The sequence below is a fragment of the Rhinolophus ferrumequinum genome, chromosome 23 (genome assembly GCF_004115265.2).
Source record: "Rhinolophus ferrumequinum isolate MPI-CBG mRhiFer1 chromosome 23, mRhiFer1_v1.p, whole genome shotgun sequence".
NCBI lineage: Eukaryota > Metazoa > Chordata > Mammalia > Chiroptera > Rhinolophidae > Rhinolophus > Rhinolophus ferrumequinum.
This window is the reverse complement of record NC_046306.1, coordinates 18,150,423-18,169,939: the sequence shown is the minus strand read 5'-3', so window position 1 is coordinate 18,169,939 and position 19,517 is coordinate 18,150,423. Positions and strand designations below refer to the sequence as shown.

Genomic DNA, 19,517 nt, shown 5'->3' with positions numbered 1-19,517 from the left:
TTCTCTAATAAACAAGGCCATTGAAGGGTTCCGAGCAGAACCATAACAGTGTGAGCCTTGTCAAAATGAAAATCCCTGGAGGTCTGTCCTTGAAGGGACCCTAGACGTTCCTGGGTTTAACCCTGTCCCAGACTATGAGGAGAAAGGACTCCTGCAGGTCAGCCATGGGGTTAGGGGCAGAGCAGCGGTGTGCGGCCGTCCCACGCCAACTCCTTCCTCTGCAGCCCCCAAGCAGTCTCCTGTTTTCTCTCTTCTAATCTCCTCTCTCTACCTGTCCTCTTGCCGGTGACCCTTTCCCTCCAATCTGTGGTTTAAGAGGAGAAAGCCCTGGGCTGAGGCCCAGTTCTGCCACCATGTTCTCCTGGAGAGGTCTCAGGCTGGGATTGAAAGAGTCCTGGGTTTTAGTCAGCCCGGCTACGTGATCTCGAAGATATTTTCTTCCTCTTTATAATGGGGCAATGGAGTCCATTTCAGTGGGAGCTAGGCTCAAGTGAACGAATGAGAAAACGCTTTTGTAGAGTTCAAGACTTCTGGCTATCCTTGGATAGCCTAAATACCACCTTTGCGTGAGAAGGAAGTGAGAAGTGAGTCAATCAGGCAAAACAACAACAACAACAACAACAACAACAAAAGCAAACCCGGCCTCTTCCTCCAGTGAACGTAGGTTTAAGGAGCTGGAGTCATGGTCCCCACCGTGGTACTGTCCGTGGTGCTGAAGCAGCGCGGCGCCACGGGTCTTGCGGGGCTGTCAGTTGTGTTGAAACACACAGTATTTGTAAATGCGTGACACTTCAGGGGCCTGACCAATTTTGAATAAACTGGATTGTTGCTGGTGTCTACAGGCCCCACCCGGTGTTCTGTCTGCCATAATACTGGAAAGGAGAGTGCGAGGACACAGGAAAGGCAGAAGGGTGGGGGGCTGTCCCTCGGGTTCTAACTCCATTCTCAAACTTGAGACGCTGTCCACAATGCTGTCCACACGATCCATCTGTGACCTGGAGTGGGGGCGTGGGCCATCTGCGGTGCCGATTACCATTCGGCAGGGGCGGGTGAGGAAATTGGAGGCTCTGTCCACGGTGCTGGACCCTCGCATATAAAAGCCCGCCGAGGCGCGGCAGGTGAAGCGGAAAGGCTGGTTGTCCCGGCTGACGCTGTCCTCCTCCGTGGCGCTAAAAACGCCGCGGATAGGACCGTGTTAGAAACGAGGCCTGGCAAAGAACCAGGGATGAAAGAAGGAGGGAACCAGCCCGGGGAACAGGGACCTCGCCCCAGACTCACTCTGGGACCTCCGAGAAGCTATTTCTCTAATTTAATGTGCTTCTTCATCTTTTAAATGGGGCCATAGGTCCGTCCTTGTGTCTGTACTGAAGGTCTGTCCCAATAGCCCCAGTAAAATGGTCAGGGATCTAGTTGGATTCCTGCTTTGGGGAATGGGAGTAGCTGCCCCTCCCCAGTATTCCATCTAAGCCCCTTGGTCCGAGGAAGGGAGCCCTACAGTCCAGAAGGGGGCGATCCAATCCACTGCGCTTGGCCCGGCATGTTCAAGTTAGAAGGAGCCCCAGCAACTTGCCTGCCTCATTCCCATTATACAGACTTGAAAACTGAGTCCCAGAGAGGGAAACAACAACAGTAATAACTTTGAGCTCCTACCATGGGGGCGGCATTGTGCTGAGCGCTATACACTCACGATTTCGTAAATCCTCACCACGACCCCTGGAGGTAGCTATTATTCCCATTTCTCAAATGAAGAGCATGAGGTTCAGACAGGAGTAGATACACCCAGACACGCTCACACAGGAAGTCAAAGGCTGCGGCAGGGCTACAACCAGGTCTCCTGTGCCCCAGCCCTGCTTCCTAGCCTACCTCACCGGCACCTTCACCCTCACCTGTCCCCCTGCCCCCGTCACCTCCCTGCTAGCAAAGTTGAGGAGTCCCTGTCAGCGCGCTGGGTCTGGCGGCAGATGCATTGGTTTCCTTCTTTATCCCGCTAGATAGTATTTCTGTTTCTGAAGCCAGCTGTGTTATGCTTTGCCGGGACCGGGTCCCTGGGGTGGCTTCCTCCACCCCATCCCGCCCCCTACCTGCGCTCTCAGGCGGGGGAAGTTGCGGGTACCGCTTTAAAAATCCCAGCCTGGGCAAAACTTTGATGATAAATCAAGCGGCAGATCCTTCCGCCACCGCCTCCTCCGAGAGGGAGGGAGGGAGTGGGAGGGAGGGGGTGCGGCGGCAGCGCCGAGCGGAGTGGCCTTCCGCGGAAGGGAAGAGTCCCGCAGTCGGAGGCGGCCGGCTGGGCGTGAGCTCGCTACCCGCAGCCGGAGCTGGGCCGGAGCCGGGCGAGGCTGGGGCCGGGTCGGGCCAGGTTCAACGGGCTAGGGGCAGCGGTCGCAGCCGGGCAGGGGCCGGCGGGCTCGGGGTCTGCGGTCTCCTGAGCCCTGATGTGAGGCGGCGGCGCCCCCGGCCCGAGCGCGCACCATGGGGGCCCCGCTCGTGGTGGCGCTGGGCGCCCTCCACTACCTGGCACTTTTCCTGCAACTCGGCGGCGCCACGCGGCCCGCCGGCCACGCGCCCTGGGACAACCACGTCTCCGGCCACGGTGAGTTCGGTCGCTACCCCCGCGGACTTCCCCACCAAACCCCACCCCGGGCTGCGCCGCTCCAACTTGGCGGCCCCCGGGCTCGAACCCGCACTGGACGTGACGGGGGTCCCGGGGCGCCCCCTGCCGGGTCCATGGACCCGCCCTGGCAACCTGGCCACCCCTGCTGAGGAGGGGGCACCCCGGATCTGGCTATCACGGAGAGTCCTCTCCTCTCCCCACACCCACTCTCACCAATACACACACCTCCACGACCACACAGACATTCACAGCCACGGGCACGCTCAGAGCCACACTCACTGCTTTCTCACACTCACAACTCCTACCCTCACACAGGTCCAGATACCTCAGATCCCCCTCCTCACGCCTAAGCACTCACACTTATGCCCACTACACACACACATCACACACTACGGCTGGTGGGCTCACACCCTGCCAGCTGGCATCCAGGCTCACACACTCTGCACAACTCTTGCCTGCCCGCCTGCCTGCAGACATACTGGCAAATACACACACATACACACACACACACTCACACACACACACACACACTTGTGAACACACTTTACTCGCCCACTCCTCCCTGCCCATCTGTCTTTCTCCTTTGTGGGTTTAACCCTACAGCTGCCCTGTTCACTCCCTCTCCACACCTGCCCCTTATGCCACTGGGAAACCTGGGAGACAGAAGACCCTGTCTCTTGAGAACTGGTAGCCTGGGGCTGCAGCCGCCCCTGTGGAGGGCGTGCATCTCAGGAAAGGAGGCTTGGTGGGAGCTCCCTGAAGACACTCGAATAGTTGGGATCGCTGCTTCCAGCTAGAGGCATGGAAAGGGGAGAAGGATGCCAGATGCTTTTGTCTGTCTCTGGGGTGGGCAGGAAGCCCTCCCTGGCCATCCCTCCATAGGGTACCACCACTCCTCCTCATCCTTGGCCTTGGAGGACTGAAATGTAGGAAATCTCAACTCCAGCCTTCATGGGAGCAAGCATTCCCAGCACTGGTTGCCTAAGTGTCAGAGCTCCTTCTAGCCCCGGAGGAGTCCAAGTTGGCAGCAGAGTTGGATCATTTGAGGTTGGCAGCTGTGGGGGCTTCCCTGCCCCCTGTGAGCCAGGCTCCTGTATGAGGACCAGGGCAGAAATGGAAATGCAGACTCTCCATCCGTCTCTTCCCTGCAGGGGCTTCCAATCTGGTTGGGGAGGCTGCAGCACCAATGCTGGGCACTGTATGCCAGGACTGGGGGGAGCTTTGCACAAAGGGCAGAGAACTGGGTGATTTATTCTTATGGGAAAGAGTAAGCACTGGGGCAGAGGTGGGGGGATGTATAATCCAAGAAGGTTTTGCTTGGGTGTGACGGATGAGTGGGATTGCTCCAGGGGTTGAGGGGCTTCCAAAGCCCTTCTCAGGATCTCTGCTTTTTGAGAACCATGACTCCCTGCACTCTTCTGCCTTAACACGTTTGATAGTAACTGCTCTGTGTATCATTTATGCACCCTTCATATCCCTCGTCTAATTTCTATCAACCTGGTTGGAGCCGTGGTAAATAGGGGAAGAGTTACTCTGATCCTCAATTTACAGATGGAGAGACCAAGGCTCAAAGAGGAGAAGGGACTTGCCCAAGGTCACACAGCTAGTGAGTGGCTGAGCTGGGACTGGCCCTAGGGTCTGTTGAAAAAGATAGTGCTTTTTCCAGGACATTCATCTCCCTGTCAGATTCCCTTCCATTCAAGGGAAACTGGGAATTCCTCCTTCCGCTCCCCTCCTTGCTCCGCTCAATTCCTTGGCACGGGTGAAACTTGCTTTAGGAGGATTTTCCAAGGAAGGGCTTTCCTGAGTTTGCAGTCCCAAGAGATACAAGGACTGGAGCTTTGAGATTTATGGTCATCCTTCTCTGGAGCACCAGACCCCAAAGATTTGTGTGCCACTCTCATTCCTGAGGCCCAGAGGTGGTCCCCCAGAGGGAAGCAGGGTTTCCCCTTTGTGTGGCAGTCTCCGCCTGCCCAGTGGTGCCAGGTGTGCTTAGGGGCATAGCTCTGTCCCACCAGCTGTAATGTCCCCTCTGAACCTTGGAGACGTCCAGCTACTAGGCCCAGAGGAAGGGCTAAATGAAAAAGACACAGTGCTGGCTGCTGGGGAACTTGGCTTCTTTCACTGACCGCCTATGTGGCTCTGGGTAAGGGAGTCACTTCTCTGGGGCTCCTTTTGTTCCTCAAGAAATGAGGAGGCTGGGCATCTCTGCAGGGGCCAGACCGCCTTCGCCCAACATCGCAAGGTTCAAAGTCACCAAGTAGTAGCTGCCGAGGAGTCCCATGGCTGCCCCTCTGCTGGCCAAGAGCCCGCCACCACACGAAGGGTTTGGAGCCACTCACTTAATCACAAAAAGAAACTGTTATTAATGATAGTGAGACGCGGCGAATAAGTGGGTCATGTCTAATAAGCCATTTGTGTTCAGGAGGAGAATACCAATTTGATAAAAGCTGTGTGTGCTGAAAAAGCCCAGAAATTGCTGTTTAGCAGATTGGAGCCTGATCGTTTCATTATTCCTAGGCTCTGCGTGTCCTCAGCTGATTCAGGAATTGTGGCTGGGTTAGGAAGGTGTCTCCATGTCTGGGGTGGGGGTGGGGGCTGGAATCGGGCTCCTGGGGAGAGGCCCACCGACTAACTGCTTGCTGGCTGATCACCTCTCCAGCTCCATTGGAGCCCAGCCCAGCCGCCAGGCTAATGCTTTCCGCCTGCCCGCCCCAGGGCTTGTCACAGGGAGAGCCCGTGGTCAGATGGGTCCGCAAGGACATCTGTCTGGATTCCCATCTTGCTACCTCCTGTCAGCCCACTTCACAGAGGGCTTTTTAAAGGCACAAGGAATGAATGGGGAGTGAATGGTGCATGCCTCTTAGGGAAACATCAGGAATTAGGAGGCTGGAGCGGCGACGGTCAGTGTCTGGCGCCTAGTAGGTACTCAATAAATAGCAGCTGTTTTGATTTTCCCTTATCAGAAAAGGTTAACTCATTGCCACGATCACAGTAGGGGTGAGAAGAAAGAGAAGTGACATTTATGAAATGCCTACTGTGTGCTATGTGCTGCCAAACCCTGCCGGTGTTAACTTATTAAAGCTGACATTATTCATGTAAGGCTGGTGTTGGACATGAGAAGATACGGAGAAGTTCAGAGAGGGCCAATGACTTGCCCAAGGTCACTGAATCTGTAGAGAGCTGCAGAGCTGTGCCTAGAGTGAAGGTGTGTCTGGCAGTCTGGGCTTGCCTCCGGGATAGCCTTGAGCAGGTCATGTGATAGGACTTCTTCCCCTCAACAGCCCCATTCAAGTGCACTCCCTTCCAGCTCCCCAGAGAACTGGTAAAGCAATGGATTCCACCAAGAGGAATGAGCTGCTCAGACGGGTGACAGGATCTTGCCATGTGCAAGTTAGAAGACGTCAGCGGGGCCGGACTCCTCGTCCAGTTCCCTTTCCAGATCTTGTCCCCGGCAGGTGTCCAGAAGCCAGGATCCTTGTGAGGACCTTTGCAGACCCCTTGCCTTGGAATCACCCAGGGAGTTTATTAAATACAGATCCTGGGGTCTCCCCAGACTCACTGGCCAAAGCGATTGTTGCTGGAACCCTGGAATCTGCATTGTAATAAGTTTCCCAGGTGATTTTCTTGCAGCCTGGAGTTTGGGAGCCACTGCCTTAAATATCCACCCATACCTGATAAGGCATGTAGGGATGGAAAAGTATCTGGTGCCAGGGGCTGCTGGTTTGGTCTGGTTTTGCCAGAGAGGGAGAGGTCTAGGCTGGGGCAGGTAGGTGGACCCTGGAAGCCTTACACTGCAACAAACATCCACCCTCCTATCCCACCCCGATACACACACACACACACACACACACACACACACACACACACACACACCTATCTACCTCTAGGCGAGCACCTTCAATTATTAATATACCCCAATGCAGACAAAGACCCTGGCTTGGCCCGGTGCTTTGTCCACTGAGTGATTCACTCTCCGAGTTTCACTCTATTGCGAGGAGGGAGCAGCGGGGCGCTGGGGGAGGAGGCGGGGGGCCGCTGGGCCATTTGGCAAACAGCCTGTGCACTGAAAAATGACTCGGGCTTTCTAGTGTTCCTTACCGAACTGTTGGTATCTCACCATCAATAAGCTGGCTAGTTTGGTGGCTGGGAGATGGAGAAAATTGAGTGCTGTCTTCTGAAGGTTATGATGTTAAAAATGTGTCCGCCGTTGTCTCGGGTGTTGGTGATTATTCTATCAATTACACCCGTAAACACTCTGCCTTGGGCTGAGGGTTTACTGGCCGCCTGTGGGGAATTGGCCCTCACAAGCCGTTTTCCCCAAGTCCTTCATGGCAATTGGTTCTGACACCTTGCCTATCAGCAGCTCCTGCAGCCTCTCCCCAAGCAAGGGGACGTGCGGGTGACCAGGAGGATAGGGAATTTGGCTCATCCCCATGGTGACAGCAGGGGTGTTGGGGGAAGTCTCCTCTAACAAAGAAGCACGCAGGGTCAGGATTGCCGTGGGAGTGGTCCCCTCCAACCTTCCAGCCACTGGGGCAGAAGATGGAATGAATCACCAAGGCTCAGACTCAGCCAGCAAGGACCCTCGGCCCATCTTTCTCAACCTTGTTCACAGAGGGGAAGACCAAGGCCACGGGCAAGGGAGCATTTGCCCCACATTGCCTGGAAAGTATTTGGCTTTTGGAACCACCTTACCCAAGTCTGTACAAATAGGGTGAGAAATATATGGAAACAAATGTTTATTGAGTGTCGTGTCAGGGCTTTAAGTGGCATCGTCTCATTGGATCCTCAGAAGAACCCTAAGAAGAGGGGACCTTTCCTGGCTGGGAGATGAAAAGGCTTGCCCAAGGTCACGCCCCTAGCAAGTGGAGGAGCCAGGATTTGAACCCAGGAATGTGGTTCCAAGGCCGCTGCTCACAGTGCTGTTGAGTCCCAGAGAGGAGGAGGGAGAGGTTGAAGGAGTACGGTGACCTCACATGCCACACGGGGGAATGACCTTCCAACTGCCCTCAGTGGCTGAGAAAATCATATCAGTGGGGAGAGGGAGTACGTGGTGTGAACAGTGGTGTAAGTGCCCACATGAGGTGTAGGTGTCAGAAAGAGGGGAAAGGTGGTGGCAGCAGGCAAGCCCACCTCCTGCTGCTCGGCCGTGACCTTGGACGTTAGGGACAGAACCAGCTGTTGATGGGTTTATGGGAAGAGTCAGCCCCGAAGGGAGTTTGGGGCCAGCTGGGCACACAGGGGACGGCATCCAGGCACTCTCACCTCCCCACCCCCAATTGTAATGACCCGGGGCTCCAGGGCAGGGACAGGTTAGACTCCTTTGTGTCCTGTCACCCACTGCAATGCCCAGCACAGGGAGGTGGCAGGGAAGGAACAAATGGATGGCAGGGAGAACAAGGCAGAGGTCTGAGATCCGAATTCTTAAATTTGCTCATTCTTAAATTTGTAGTTTTAAACATTTACATAATTTTAAATTCATAGGGAATCCATGTTTTTAGTAGAAAACTTACAAAATTGGAGCCCCTCCTCCTTCCTGCTGTCCACGACAAGGACATCCCGGGGTGGGTAAAGCTGATTTCACCTTGCAGCAGGCAGACCCAGGCCTGGCCCCATGGGGTGCATATGAGACGCTGCACACGCAGAGTGATGGGGTTTCAGGGAGTGACCTCCTCCGCCAGGCCCTGATGAAACTCTTCCATCAGAAAAAGAGGTGGCGGGGGCGCCTGTTAGCTCAGTTGGTTAGAGTGCGGTGCTCTTCACAACAAGGTTGCCGGTTCGATTCCCGCATGGGTCACTGTGAGCTGCACCCTCCACCACTAGATTGAAACTACTTGACTTGGAGCTGATGGGTCCTGGAAAAACACACTTTAAAAAAGAAGAAAAAGAGCTGGCGGTCTCACTGGTGACCCTGGGATCCCTCTACCAGCTGGTGACCCTGGGATCCACAGCCACTCACTGGTTCCTCCCAGTTCCTACCTAGCTGTGGAGAAGCGGGGAGACACGGGGCGGCTGAGGGACTGCTGTTCCACCAGATCCCTGCCCATCGCTGTGTCTCCTCCCCTTCCCTGCAGCCAGCAGAGAAGTCTCTGGGACTCAGCTCCACCCTCCCCAGCTGAAACCCCGTCTTCAAGACCCCCCAGGGCCTCAGCAAAATTGGGTCCTACCTGAGATGGTCTTAGGCAGAATCCAGACCAACCTCTTACGTTTTGATAGTTATGCATTCATTTTAAGGTAGATTAGAAAAATAGAACCAGCACATCAAAACCTGCGATTTTACAGATGTGATTGCTTAGGATGAGACTAGCGGGGATATTAAAAAATAGTGGGTTCTTTTATAGGAACACATTAAGGACGTCCTAGTATGGGTGGTCCCCAGGCACGTCATGCGTGGGAATGACAGGTCTGGGATGTGCTGGCCCACAGCTCGCCCCCTCCCACCTGACACCCCCTGCTCCTCATACTGGGAACCACCACCTAATGGGCTGCTGCCTTGTATTGGAAGCTTGATCATTCGTTCATTCATTCATTCAACAAATATTGATTGAGCATCTGCCATGTACAAAGCTCTTTTAGCCACTGGGGACATATCAATGAAGACAGATAAAGTTCTTGCTCAGACAATTAAACCTATTATATATATATACAGAGGGTGCCAAAAAATGTATACACATTTTAAGAAAGGAAAAAACTGTTTTAAAATTACTCTGATGGTAACCACTTTGAGCTTGTAATTGCAGAAGTCAAATGTGACTTGTATTCACCTTCTGTTATCGGTATATATTGAGCATTAACAATTTTGATACAGTTTTTCCCTTTCTTAAAATGTGTATACATTTTTTGGCACCCTCTGGTATATAGATATAGATGATATAGATACAGAGATACAGGTATAGATATAGATATATAAGATAGAGATAGAGATAGATATAAATTGTGCTAAGAGTTAAGAAGCAAAGAGAAAGGCCCTCACCCCCGGGGCAGTGAGGGTATCCAGCAGTGCACTGCCCATCACAGAAGGTATGTAAACTGGCGCCGGACCCCACCAGTTATTAACTGGAGATGTTATCAAGGGGGTTCCTGCTTTATTTCCCAAAGGGACATAAACTGGTGAGGTGGGCAGAAGCCAAAACACAGTGGGAGGTTAATAAAGATCTGTCACACAGCAGTTGAGTGGTGGTGCTGGGACCAGGGCCCAGGTGGGTGGAGCTCCCAGCTCAGAGGCTGCCTAGTCACACAAGGGGTGTGGCAGGGGTTTGGAGACCTTTGCTGCCCCGTGCTGAACGGTGGGGTCAGTGACTCCTCTGTGACTTCACTGCAGCTCTGAGTTAACATGCCAGAGTGGGGGAAGGGGAATGCCCTGGCTTTTATCCACCCGACCCCTACCCCACCTTCTGGGGCCCTGGCAGGTCCCTGCCCCTCTCTGGGCCTGTTTCCCCGTCTGAACTGAGTTCACCTAAGCTCTAAGCGCCTAAAATTCTTCCGTCGGTATCCTCCCAGCCCTGTCCTTTGTCCTCCACTCTGCAGGTGAGGATGCAGCCCTTGGGGGCATGGAATTCCCCCCAGCACATGGTACTTCACTCTCAGTGGCCTTCAGGGGTCTGTGAACTGAAACACTAGCCATCACTCCTGGAGCACGTTCTCTGTGCCTACCGCTTTCCCTTCCTCCTCTCATCTAATCCTCCTGCACCCTAACAGGAGGGTGCTCCCATTTGACAGACAGGACTCTGAGGCTTGGGGGGGTGTGGTGTGACTTGCCTGATGACACACAGGTGTTGAACAGCAAAGCCAGGTGTGAGCCTGGCTTGTGTGACTGCAGAGCTGGAGTTCTTAACACCCCCATCTGTCCGGCTCCTTGCTGCCAAACCCGGTGGGTGTATGGCCAGGTACTTTGTCTGGGTGGCACCCTGGCCTCCTCAGATTCTTTCAGGGTCCGTGATGCCAAAAGGCTGAGAAGGCCTGGGTCTGGCTGAACGATCACGGGTCTGAGAGCCTAGGGTCCTGGATCCAAGCCCAGCACTGTCAGTGGGGAGTGGTGGGAACCTGGGGACCTGAGTGTGACTCTGGGTGTGCCTGCCTAAGGGTTCTACGAGGGGCTGGTGTTTTTGTCTGAGTGAATGTCTGGAGTGTGTTTGGGTGTTTAACCGTGTGTGGTTTGAGGAGCTGTGGCAGGGCGGGAAGGAGCCTGGGTGGTCCTTTAGTGTCCTGGCCGGAGGGGTCAGGCTCGTTTCCTCTGCCCAGTAGCCTTTGCTTCTATACCAGCCTCCCCACCCCCCTCCAAGCTGTTGCCCTTGGGACGAGAGGCATAGAGGCTCTGGGAGCATCTGGAAGGTTAGAGCTGGGGCCTGGAGAGGGGGCCTTGCTCACAGCTATCAATTAGGGGGACTGCCAGTGCCCATCTGTGGCAAATGCCCTGCCTGCCCCTCTCTCTCTGGTCCTTTCTCTCTCCTGGTTTGCCTCTCTCTCTCTCTCTCTCTCTCTCTCTCTCTCTCTCTCTTCCCCTCTCTCTCTCTCTTATTATCTCTCTCTTTTGCTCTTTTGCTGTCTCTGTCTTTAAATCTCTCTCCATCTTTCTTTGTCCCTTTCTCTGTGTCTGCTGTATCCATCGTGCACCCTCTTCTTACCTCGGTCTTCTGTGTCTCTCTGTACACACACACACACACACACACACACACGTGCGCACACACGTCTCTTCAGATGATATCTCTGATTGCACATACATATATTCTGTGTATCATAATGACTCCCACACAGAGCAGGCACTCAATAAATGTCAGTTGAATGAGTGAAGTGAATAAAAGAATGAGTGGCCAAATGGTGGTTACAAGGGACACTGGAGCTTGTCTAGACTAGTGGTTCCTAATTACTTTGGAGGTCACAATCCTCTTGAGAATCTGAGGAAAACTGGATCGTTTTCTCAGAAAGGGTTTATCGAGGCCCCACAGCCCACCTGTGGCCCCCAGAGGAAGCAGCCTTCATTTCACCAGGGAGGAAACTGAGGCCCAGAGAAGAGCGAAGCCTGGGCCCAGGACACAGGGCAAATGTGCAGCAGGGCCAGGCGTGGACCTGGAGTCCTCTCGCTCCCCTGCAGCCGTCTCACGTGACCTGGGGCGGCCTCTGGAACGAAGCTTCATTCACTTTCCCCAGCAAGTCCTTGGTGAATGAGTGTCTTCAAGGGATGGGTGTTGGGGAGAGGTAATGGAGGGCAGTAAACCAGAGATGAGAGCCCAGGAAACGGCATGGGCAGGTGAGCCATCCCGAGGAGGTCTCTGCAAGTTCCAGTGAGAGTGGTTGCTGTGTCCTGGTGCAGGCAGGGAAGACGTGCTGGGGGAGGTAGGCTCCTTCTCAGCCTATATCCAGGGACCTCCAGGGCTGAGAAGAGACTCCAGGGGCCAGTGTAGAGCCTGGCCTGACTGCCTGGATCTGGCAGGGGCTTCATTTGGAGAGTCATGTGTGCCGGCAAAGCAGACTGCAGATGCATCTGCTAAGAACAGGCTACAGAGCTTGGTCTTGACCTTCAGGGCAGGGGCAGCCCTGGAAGTTTTCTGAGTAGAGAAGGCACAGAGTGTGGCTGGTGTTTGGGTGGGTGTGGCTGTTCGAATGGAAGGTGGCAAGGATGGGAGGTGGCTCATAGGATGCTCGAGCTGGCCGCGGGGTCCAGGGGATGCTAGAAATGTGTGTGTGTGTATGTGTGTGTGCACATGCTTGGGTGTGTGTAGGTATACGGACACTGGCTTCCTTTCTAGTGCTTGCACACACCAAGCTCCTTTCTCCGTAGGACTTTTTCCCAGGCAGTTTCCTCCCCCGGCAGGTTTTCTCCCAAGCTCTCCTGCTTCATGCTTCATGAAGCTCTCAGAGGCTCATGACCTCCTGTCCCAGCCTCAGAGGGATCAGCCCAGCAGGCACCCCCGGCACCCATCAACACGCCCATCTTGCAGAGGAGGAAACCGAGGCCTAGAGAGGTGCAGCATGCTAGGAGCCCCACACCTAGATCGGAGAAAGGGAGCAGAGCCCAGACTTTATTTTCTCTCCACCTGGCATGTTAAGGGTGTCTCTTGGGTTGGGGGGGGTCTTGATTGAACTCCCCTTTCTTAGAACCCTCAGGCTTGGCTCCTGGCTGAGGGTGGGGAAGGCGAGAGCAGCTGGCAGAGTGTCTGTTTTGCTTTGTGAGGTTTTAAAAAATTATTTCCGGCCTCGGAGGCAGCAGCAATTATGGCTAGCTCGCTGGGGAGCTGTTTGCTGGCTGTCATCGGCCCCAGGAAAGGGTCCCTAATGGAGGCCCAGCGGCCAGAACGCTTGGTAGTGGAAGTGGTACTCCAAACAAAGCAGCACTAATGGTCTTGGGCAGACAGAGGAGAGAGGGAGGGGGAGGGCAGGCTGGCTGTCAGCTGACGGGAAGGCCTCAGGGGCACGGTCCCTGAAACTCACCAGCTGGTCTCCTTATGCCCCCCAGAGACCTCAGCAGTGATCCCTGAACTCCAGCTAGATGCTGGGTGCCCCTAGGCGCATCCCGGCTCTGCCGCTTTCTGTTAAATCCCCTCCCAGATAGCAGGAACAGTAAGTGCAAAGGCCCTGGGGAGAGGCAGAACCCTTTCAGCTAGCGATTCTCTGGTTCTGGAATAGTCGTTATGTTTGAAAAGGCCAGGCCAGGCTAGTCTTCTAGGTGAGGAAAAAGGAGGTGGGAGCCTTGGGGAAGGAAGAGCTGGAGCAAGGCCATCCTGTAAGAGGCAGCGTGAATGGCAGCCTGATCATCACCATACTCATGGAGCCCACTCTGTGCCAGATATTTACAGGTATGTGTGATCCCACTGAGTCTCCACGGTACCCATTTGACGGATGAGGAAAACAAGGCTCAGAGATCGGCCCACCACAAGGAAGTGCAATTAGGGTTAAAATGCAGGTCAGTCTGATTCTGGAGCCCACATACTTGCTGCTGCAGTCTTGAGTTTCCCTAACACAATTGAGCAGGAGGGGGAGGGGTTGGGGAGTGAAGGGCCTGGATTCCACCCAGGCCAGGTCCTGCGGGGGGGAGGGACGGCATGGTCACTCTGCTCTCTGCCCCTGCCTGCTGGGTAACCAACTCTGCTCTCGAGCATCCCTGGGGGTCTGCCTCAGTTTCTCTCCTCCTCTTGGTCTCTGCACCCGGTTTTTGGGTGCCCTCATCTCTGCCTCTCCCCTTCTGCTCTGCTCTCCATGGCGATGGCCCTCCCTGGCTCCACCCTGGATGCATCCCACATCTCCCAGTTTTCTTTCTCTTTCTCAGTGGATCTGGGGACGCTCCTTTCTGGGGTTCTGGGGCGCCTACTCATTCCTGTGGCTGATGCAAGCTCCCTTTGCTTCTTCCATTCACCCCGTCTCTGCCTCTGGCCTGCAGCCAGGATGGGTACATGCCTGGGCTTCCGGGTCAGACACATTTGGGCTCAAATCCTGGCCCTTATTCAACCTCCCTGAGCTTCACTAACCATTGGTGCAGTGGACTCACCCCACTGGCTTTGCAGGAGGTACAGGTGAGGAAGAAAAGAAATGCCTGTTTATTTTCTCCCGTTCCCACTCTGCCCCATCCCTGCCCGGTCCCTGGTCCCTGCACGTTCCCACACTTGCCTCTCTCCCTCCCAAAGACTTTCATTCCGTGTGGCCAAGACATGTGGGAAGAGGAGGCGGGAATTCCACTGGGGAAACCTGCTCAACTCCCACACTCCTGCAAGTGCCAGAATATTTTTACTCTCCTTAAATCTCCCTAGATCTGTAATTCCACTGCTGTCTCCCTCAATATGTGCTGGGTGGCCTGGGGAGTCACCCTGCCTCCAGCCTCAGGTGCCAGCACTGCCCTCCTAGCTGTGTCAGGGCTGCCTGGCAGAGGACCTGGGCAAAGTCCCCACCCTTTCTGTGCCTCAGTTTCCCCATCTGTAAGAGGAGAGTGATAGTGGTTACTTCCTAGGTTGTTTGGGGGTTCAATGAAATATTTTATTAGAGAAACAAAAGGAATGAAATCTGATCACCTGATACGTGCTTCAGTGTGAATGAACCTCGAAAACAATATGCTAAGTGAAAAAAGCCAGTCCGGAAGGACCACGTATTATGTGATTCCATTTATGAAGATCCAGCACAGGCAAATCTTTAGAGACAGAAGGCAGACTGGTGGTTGCCAGGGGCTGGAGACTGGCTGCTTAATGGGTACAGAGTTTCCACCTGGGGGGTTGAAAATGTTTTGGAACCAGACAGAGCGGGTGGTTGCAGAGCATTGTGAAGGCACTAAAGGCCACTGAATTGTCCACTTTCAAATGGTTAATTTTATGTGATGTGAATTTCACTTCAATTAAAACTAACTAAACAAATAAATAAAAAGGCATCACCTCTATAGCACATACGCTGTGCCATTTATAAATGTTAACTCGTTTAATCCTTACAACCTTTGAGACAGTTGTTACTATTATCCCCATTTTACAGATGAGGAAATGGAGGAATGTCACCAGACACGTAGTGAATAGTGTGTGCTCCAAAATGTTAGCTGTTTTAATTTTTATAGGGTGGGGCAGTCCCCTTTTCCCCCCAATCAGCCGGGGCTGGGCAGGAACCCCACCTGGGTGAATGTGCTTGTGTGTGTCTAAAACTCAGCAGGGAGTGGGTGCCACCACGTAAGAGCAGGTGTTGAGGCCCCACTGTGTTCTGCACCCCAAAACAGGCTCTGCACTGGAGTTAGTTCATTTAATCCTCAAAACAAGCCTGTAAGTCATGACGAGTGGGAACCAAAGCTCAGAGAAGTGAAGCAACTTATATAAAGCCACACAGCAAATCAGGGCAGAGCGGCAACTTGCATCCTCACCCATAAATCCTGGGCTCCCCCCTCCCCCCAGTCCCTCTCCTTCCTCCTGGCCCCCTTCCCCCTTTAGCCCACATATCAACACTCCTGTGCACAGAGCACAGCCTGAGGACCTGAGGCTGCAGAGACGAACAAGGCCTCAGATTGCCTAGGACAGAAGGCCCTTGTCTGGGGGGGTTCGCCCCATGCAGGAGAGTAAACAGCTCCCCACCAGGGCCAGCATTTCTGTGATGCCTCCTATTTCATTCAAAATTCATAAATTTCTGTATTCTGCCCCATAATATATTCACGTTTGTTTTAAGACAAAAATAATGTTCTTTCCCCACCATGGGGAGGGAAACCCATGCCTCAGGAAGGTCCTTCCTCGGTTGGAGCTGCAAAGATCATCAGGGAGCCCTCCATTCCTTTCTTTGTTCATTCGTTCTACGAGCACACGTTCGGACCTCCTTGCTCCTGAAATGGGTGTTAGTCCTCACCACGTACAAGGCACAGGTAACCTTACAGGGAACCAGACTGGATGCGGCACCATCAGCAGACCTGGAAGAATCCATAGGATTCTGGTAGGTGAGCGGCAGAGAAGATTTCCGGGTATATGGGCCGCGCATGCAAGGGCTTGGAGGTCGGATTGGGCCAGTGGCCAAAGAAGCCAGAGCCAGTGACAGTGAAGATGGCGCCCGCTGGTGTCCACATTCTCAGGACCTGCAACCCAAGCCCCTTCTCATTAAAAAGAAAGTCTCTGCTCGGTGCTGCTCTCAGTTGAACACCTAACTCTCACCAGTCTCTGTTGTTAATGAAAGAAAATGGAGATGGAGGCTCGTAGACTTCAACAAGCAACCTTCCCTGGTTAGAATTTACGAACGCTCTTTGGTTTTCATAGTGTTTATTTTTACATTTACCCTCTATTTATAGCAAATGAGGCAGATTTTCCATGTATGGCAGTAATAAAAGCCTCCTTTTTAAACTGATTTTTTTTTTTTAAGTACAAAGGGAAAGATGCTTTGAATTAAATATCAAGTAAATTATAGTGCCGGTGGTACCGGAATCCTTCAGAAATGATGAAGGTGGTCCCCAAAAGTTTGGACTTGGGAAGCCCTCTCTCTGGTATTTCCTTTCCTCTTCTGAGCTGCCCCTGACTGTGCAAAGACCACTCAGCCTTCGCGTTCAAGCATGCCCCCTCCTCCCAGAAGCTTTCCCTGACTCTTCAGGGCTACATAGACCTGCCTTTTCCTCTCCTAGCACTGGCAGCTTGCAGTGTGTGAGTGGCGCATACGCTGAACAACTGTACCTGGCAATTTAGGCTCAGCCCTGGCCCTTCTCTGTCCACGTAACAGTCACTGGTCTGTGTGTCTCTCCTGTGGACACTTTGAGGATGAAGGCCTGGCCTGAGCATCTTGGGAAGCTCAGCACAGAGCCTGGCCCAGGGTACGGGTCCACAGGGGCTGCTCTCTTTCATTCCTTCTGCAGGGAGGACTTGAGCTCCTACTACGTGCTGAGGCCAGTATGTTCCCACTAAGCGCACTGCAATTCCTTAAGCTTTGTACAAAATTCTTCCTCTCCACTTCTTGAGAAGAGGAAAACTTGTCCACTCCAAGATGAAACAACCTTTCATCAACTCACACCTTGATACCTCTTGCTGCAGTCAGCCTGTCAGAAGCCAGAGGCTGCCCTGGAGGAAACAAAGAGAACCCGTGGTGCCTCCCCTGGGCCCATCCCAGGGCACTCTCTCTGCACCCATCCCTGGGGAGGAGGGGGCTCTGGTTGTTTCCTGCCGGGCTCCCGCTGTGCAGCCAGGCTTCTCAGTCCCTGGGGGCTTTTCCATCCCACTCCTCCAGGTTCTCCTCTAATGGACATCACACATCCCCTAATTTCAGGAGTGTGGTGAGATTCACAGTTGAGCTCGAGCTTCATGAAACACTCCCTCTGTCGCCCCTTCCCCATATTCTGCCTCTCAGCTGGGAGTTAAGGTGGCCACAGGCCTTCCTGACCCTGTGCCACATACCCTTGCAGCCCCAGCACCCAGCTGAGCTGGGCACAGAGCACCTTTTTGAAATGGTCCCTAGAGAGTCACACTTTTTAATCTTGAAAGGGGAGCAGGATCTTAGAAAGGACTCAGGTTTGGGTTGGAAAACTTTATAGGCAGCCTTGGGATTGAAATCTGACTTTGTTCCTTCGTGCTGTGTGACCTCAGGCACCAATACTCCCTCTCTGAGCCTTGGTACGTCCTTCTGTGAAGTAGGCTGACAATAAATAGTACCACCTCATTAAGCCTTTGTGAGGATGAAGTGGGGTCCTATGTACAGTGTCTGGCACCTAGGTGGGGTTTCCTTCCTTCAACCCCAGAACAGGGACTGGCCCCGATGGCCCTCAGGTTCTCTGAGCCTCAGTTTCTCCACCTGTAATAAAGGGACAATGATCCGTGCTCCGCAGGATTGCTGTGAGAATTATGTGGGATCAGGCACATCAACTTTCTGGCTCATTGTGGGCCTCCGGTCACAAAGATGATCCCATGGGGTTGATGGACCTCAAGGTTAGGGGCAGGGGGTGGCTGCTGGGGAAGCAGTCGTGCCCTCTCCTGGCACTGCCAGCATTTATTTATTGCCCTGTTTCATTCTTGGTTCCATTTCATGTGACAACTTTATGGGCCCTCTCAGGGAGCCTCCAGCTTGGCTGTCAGTTTAGTTGGGCATCCCCTCGGCTGGGCCCATGTGGGCCAGGCTGGCCTTAGATGCCAGCATTCATGAGAGCAGAAGGAGAGAGGGGGAGGGGACGGTCCTGCTGGGGCCTGATTCAGGACCTCCCTGGTTGCCTGTGTTCATATGTCTATCCCCATCCCTCCTCTTGTGGGTGCGTTCCCCCGAAAGACTCCAGTCTGGTACATAGTAGGTGCCCAATTGTGTGAATGAATGACTAAATGAATGAATGAATGAATGATGTCTTTCTTTTTTGTTTTTTTCTTACAGTTTTTAACTTAAGTTCTTTCGAGGTTTGTCTGTCCTTCCTTTCTCACTTTATTCATTTTTTTTTTTTCAGTAATGCCTAATAGCACCCACGATGTGCCTGTTCCATGCTAGGCGATTCTGGGTCCCTGCCCTGGGGGAGCTCCCAGGCTGGGGGAAGATAACAGACACCTCAATATCTGTCATCTAACACACTCTAGTGGGGCAGTGAAAGGAGGACTCAGAGACTATCAGAAGGTCAAGGAAGCATTGGGCTGAGCAGTAACCACACTGGTTCTCTCTGCTCTGTCCCTGTGCCTCTCTAGCTCCAGCTCTACCTTGGTTCCCCTGACTAGGAGCTGCCCCTGCCCCCAGTCCCCAAGGGGAGCCCTGCTCTCATTCTGGCAAAGATTGATGAGTGGGCGAGGGTCGAGTTCCTGCAGGCTTCCTGGAGGAAGCAGCCTCAAACCAGAGATTTGAAGATTGAGACAGCAGCGAGGGCTGTGCCCAGGGAAAAAGATTTGGGTCTAGACCAGAGGGTCTGGGATGGGGAATCTGAGCTCAGAGGCAGAGGCAAATGGAGATGGGGGCCGGGCTGGGACCACCTTTGGTGGACAAGCCCCCCCTGGGGCCTGAGTGATTCCCACTGGCTGCTTGGGGTATGTGCTGGTAGGAGCAAATGAGGAAGGAGAAAGGGACAGGACTGATGGATGAGAGGTCGTGGGGCCCGGGCGTGAGTGAACTACAGATGTTGTGTCCACTGCATAATTTAATGAGCCTACAAGGAAGCATCTCTACAAATCTCTCTGGAGAGGATAGAATTTTAAGCTGGAGGGTGAGAGGAAGGAGGGATGTTTGTTGCTGACCTACCATGTGCTCGGCCTGAGGCATATATTGCCTTGTGTAATCCTCCCGAGTCCTCTTATTGTTTCCTTTTGTCAGATAAAGCAACAGGCTCAGAGAGGTAGAGGGGCTTGTCCAGCTAGGATTTGAACCCAGGCCTGAAGGCAAAGCCATGGATGTTTGTGCTGAACCGGGGCCTGGAAGGTTAGCAAGGAGGTCAGGGTCCTGCTCGTGAAGGGTGAGCAAGATGCAGGTCATCCCCTGCCTTTCCCGGACGCCAAACGCAGGGACTGGGGCCAGG

General features: G+C 53.6%; 1 protein-coding gene across 1 annotated transcript in view; it reads left to right on the top strand.

Annotated features, from left to right (window-relative positions):
• Positions 1-2,234: 2,234 nt before the first annotated feature.
• Positions 2,235-19,517, top strand: part of VSTM2L (V-set and transmembrane domain containing 2 like) — a 33,555-nt gene continuing 16,272 nt past the window's right edge. Inside the window, exon 1 of the mRNA XM_033094284.1 lies at positions 2,235-2,593. Within this exon, the coding sequence (XP_032950175.1) occupies positions 2,473-2,593 (121 nt within the window). The 5' untranslated portion in view covers positions 2,235-2,472. The remainder of the gene's footprint in view (positions 2,594-19,517) is intronic.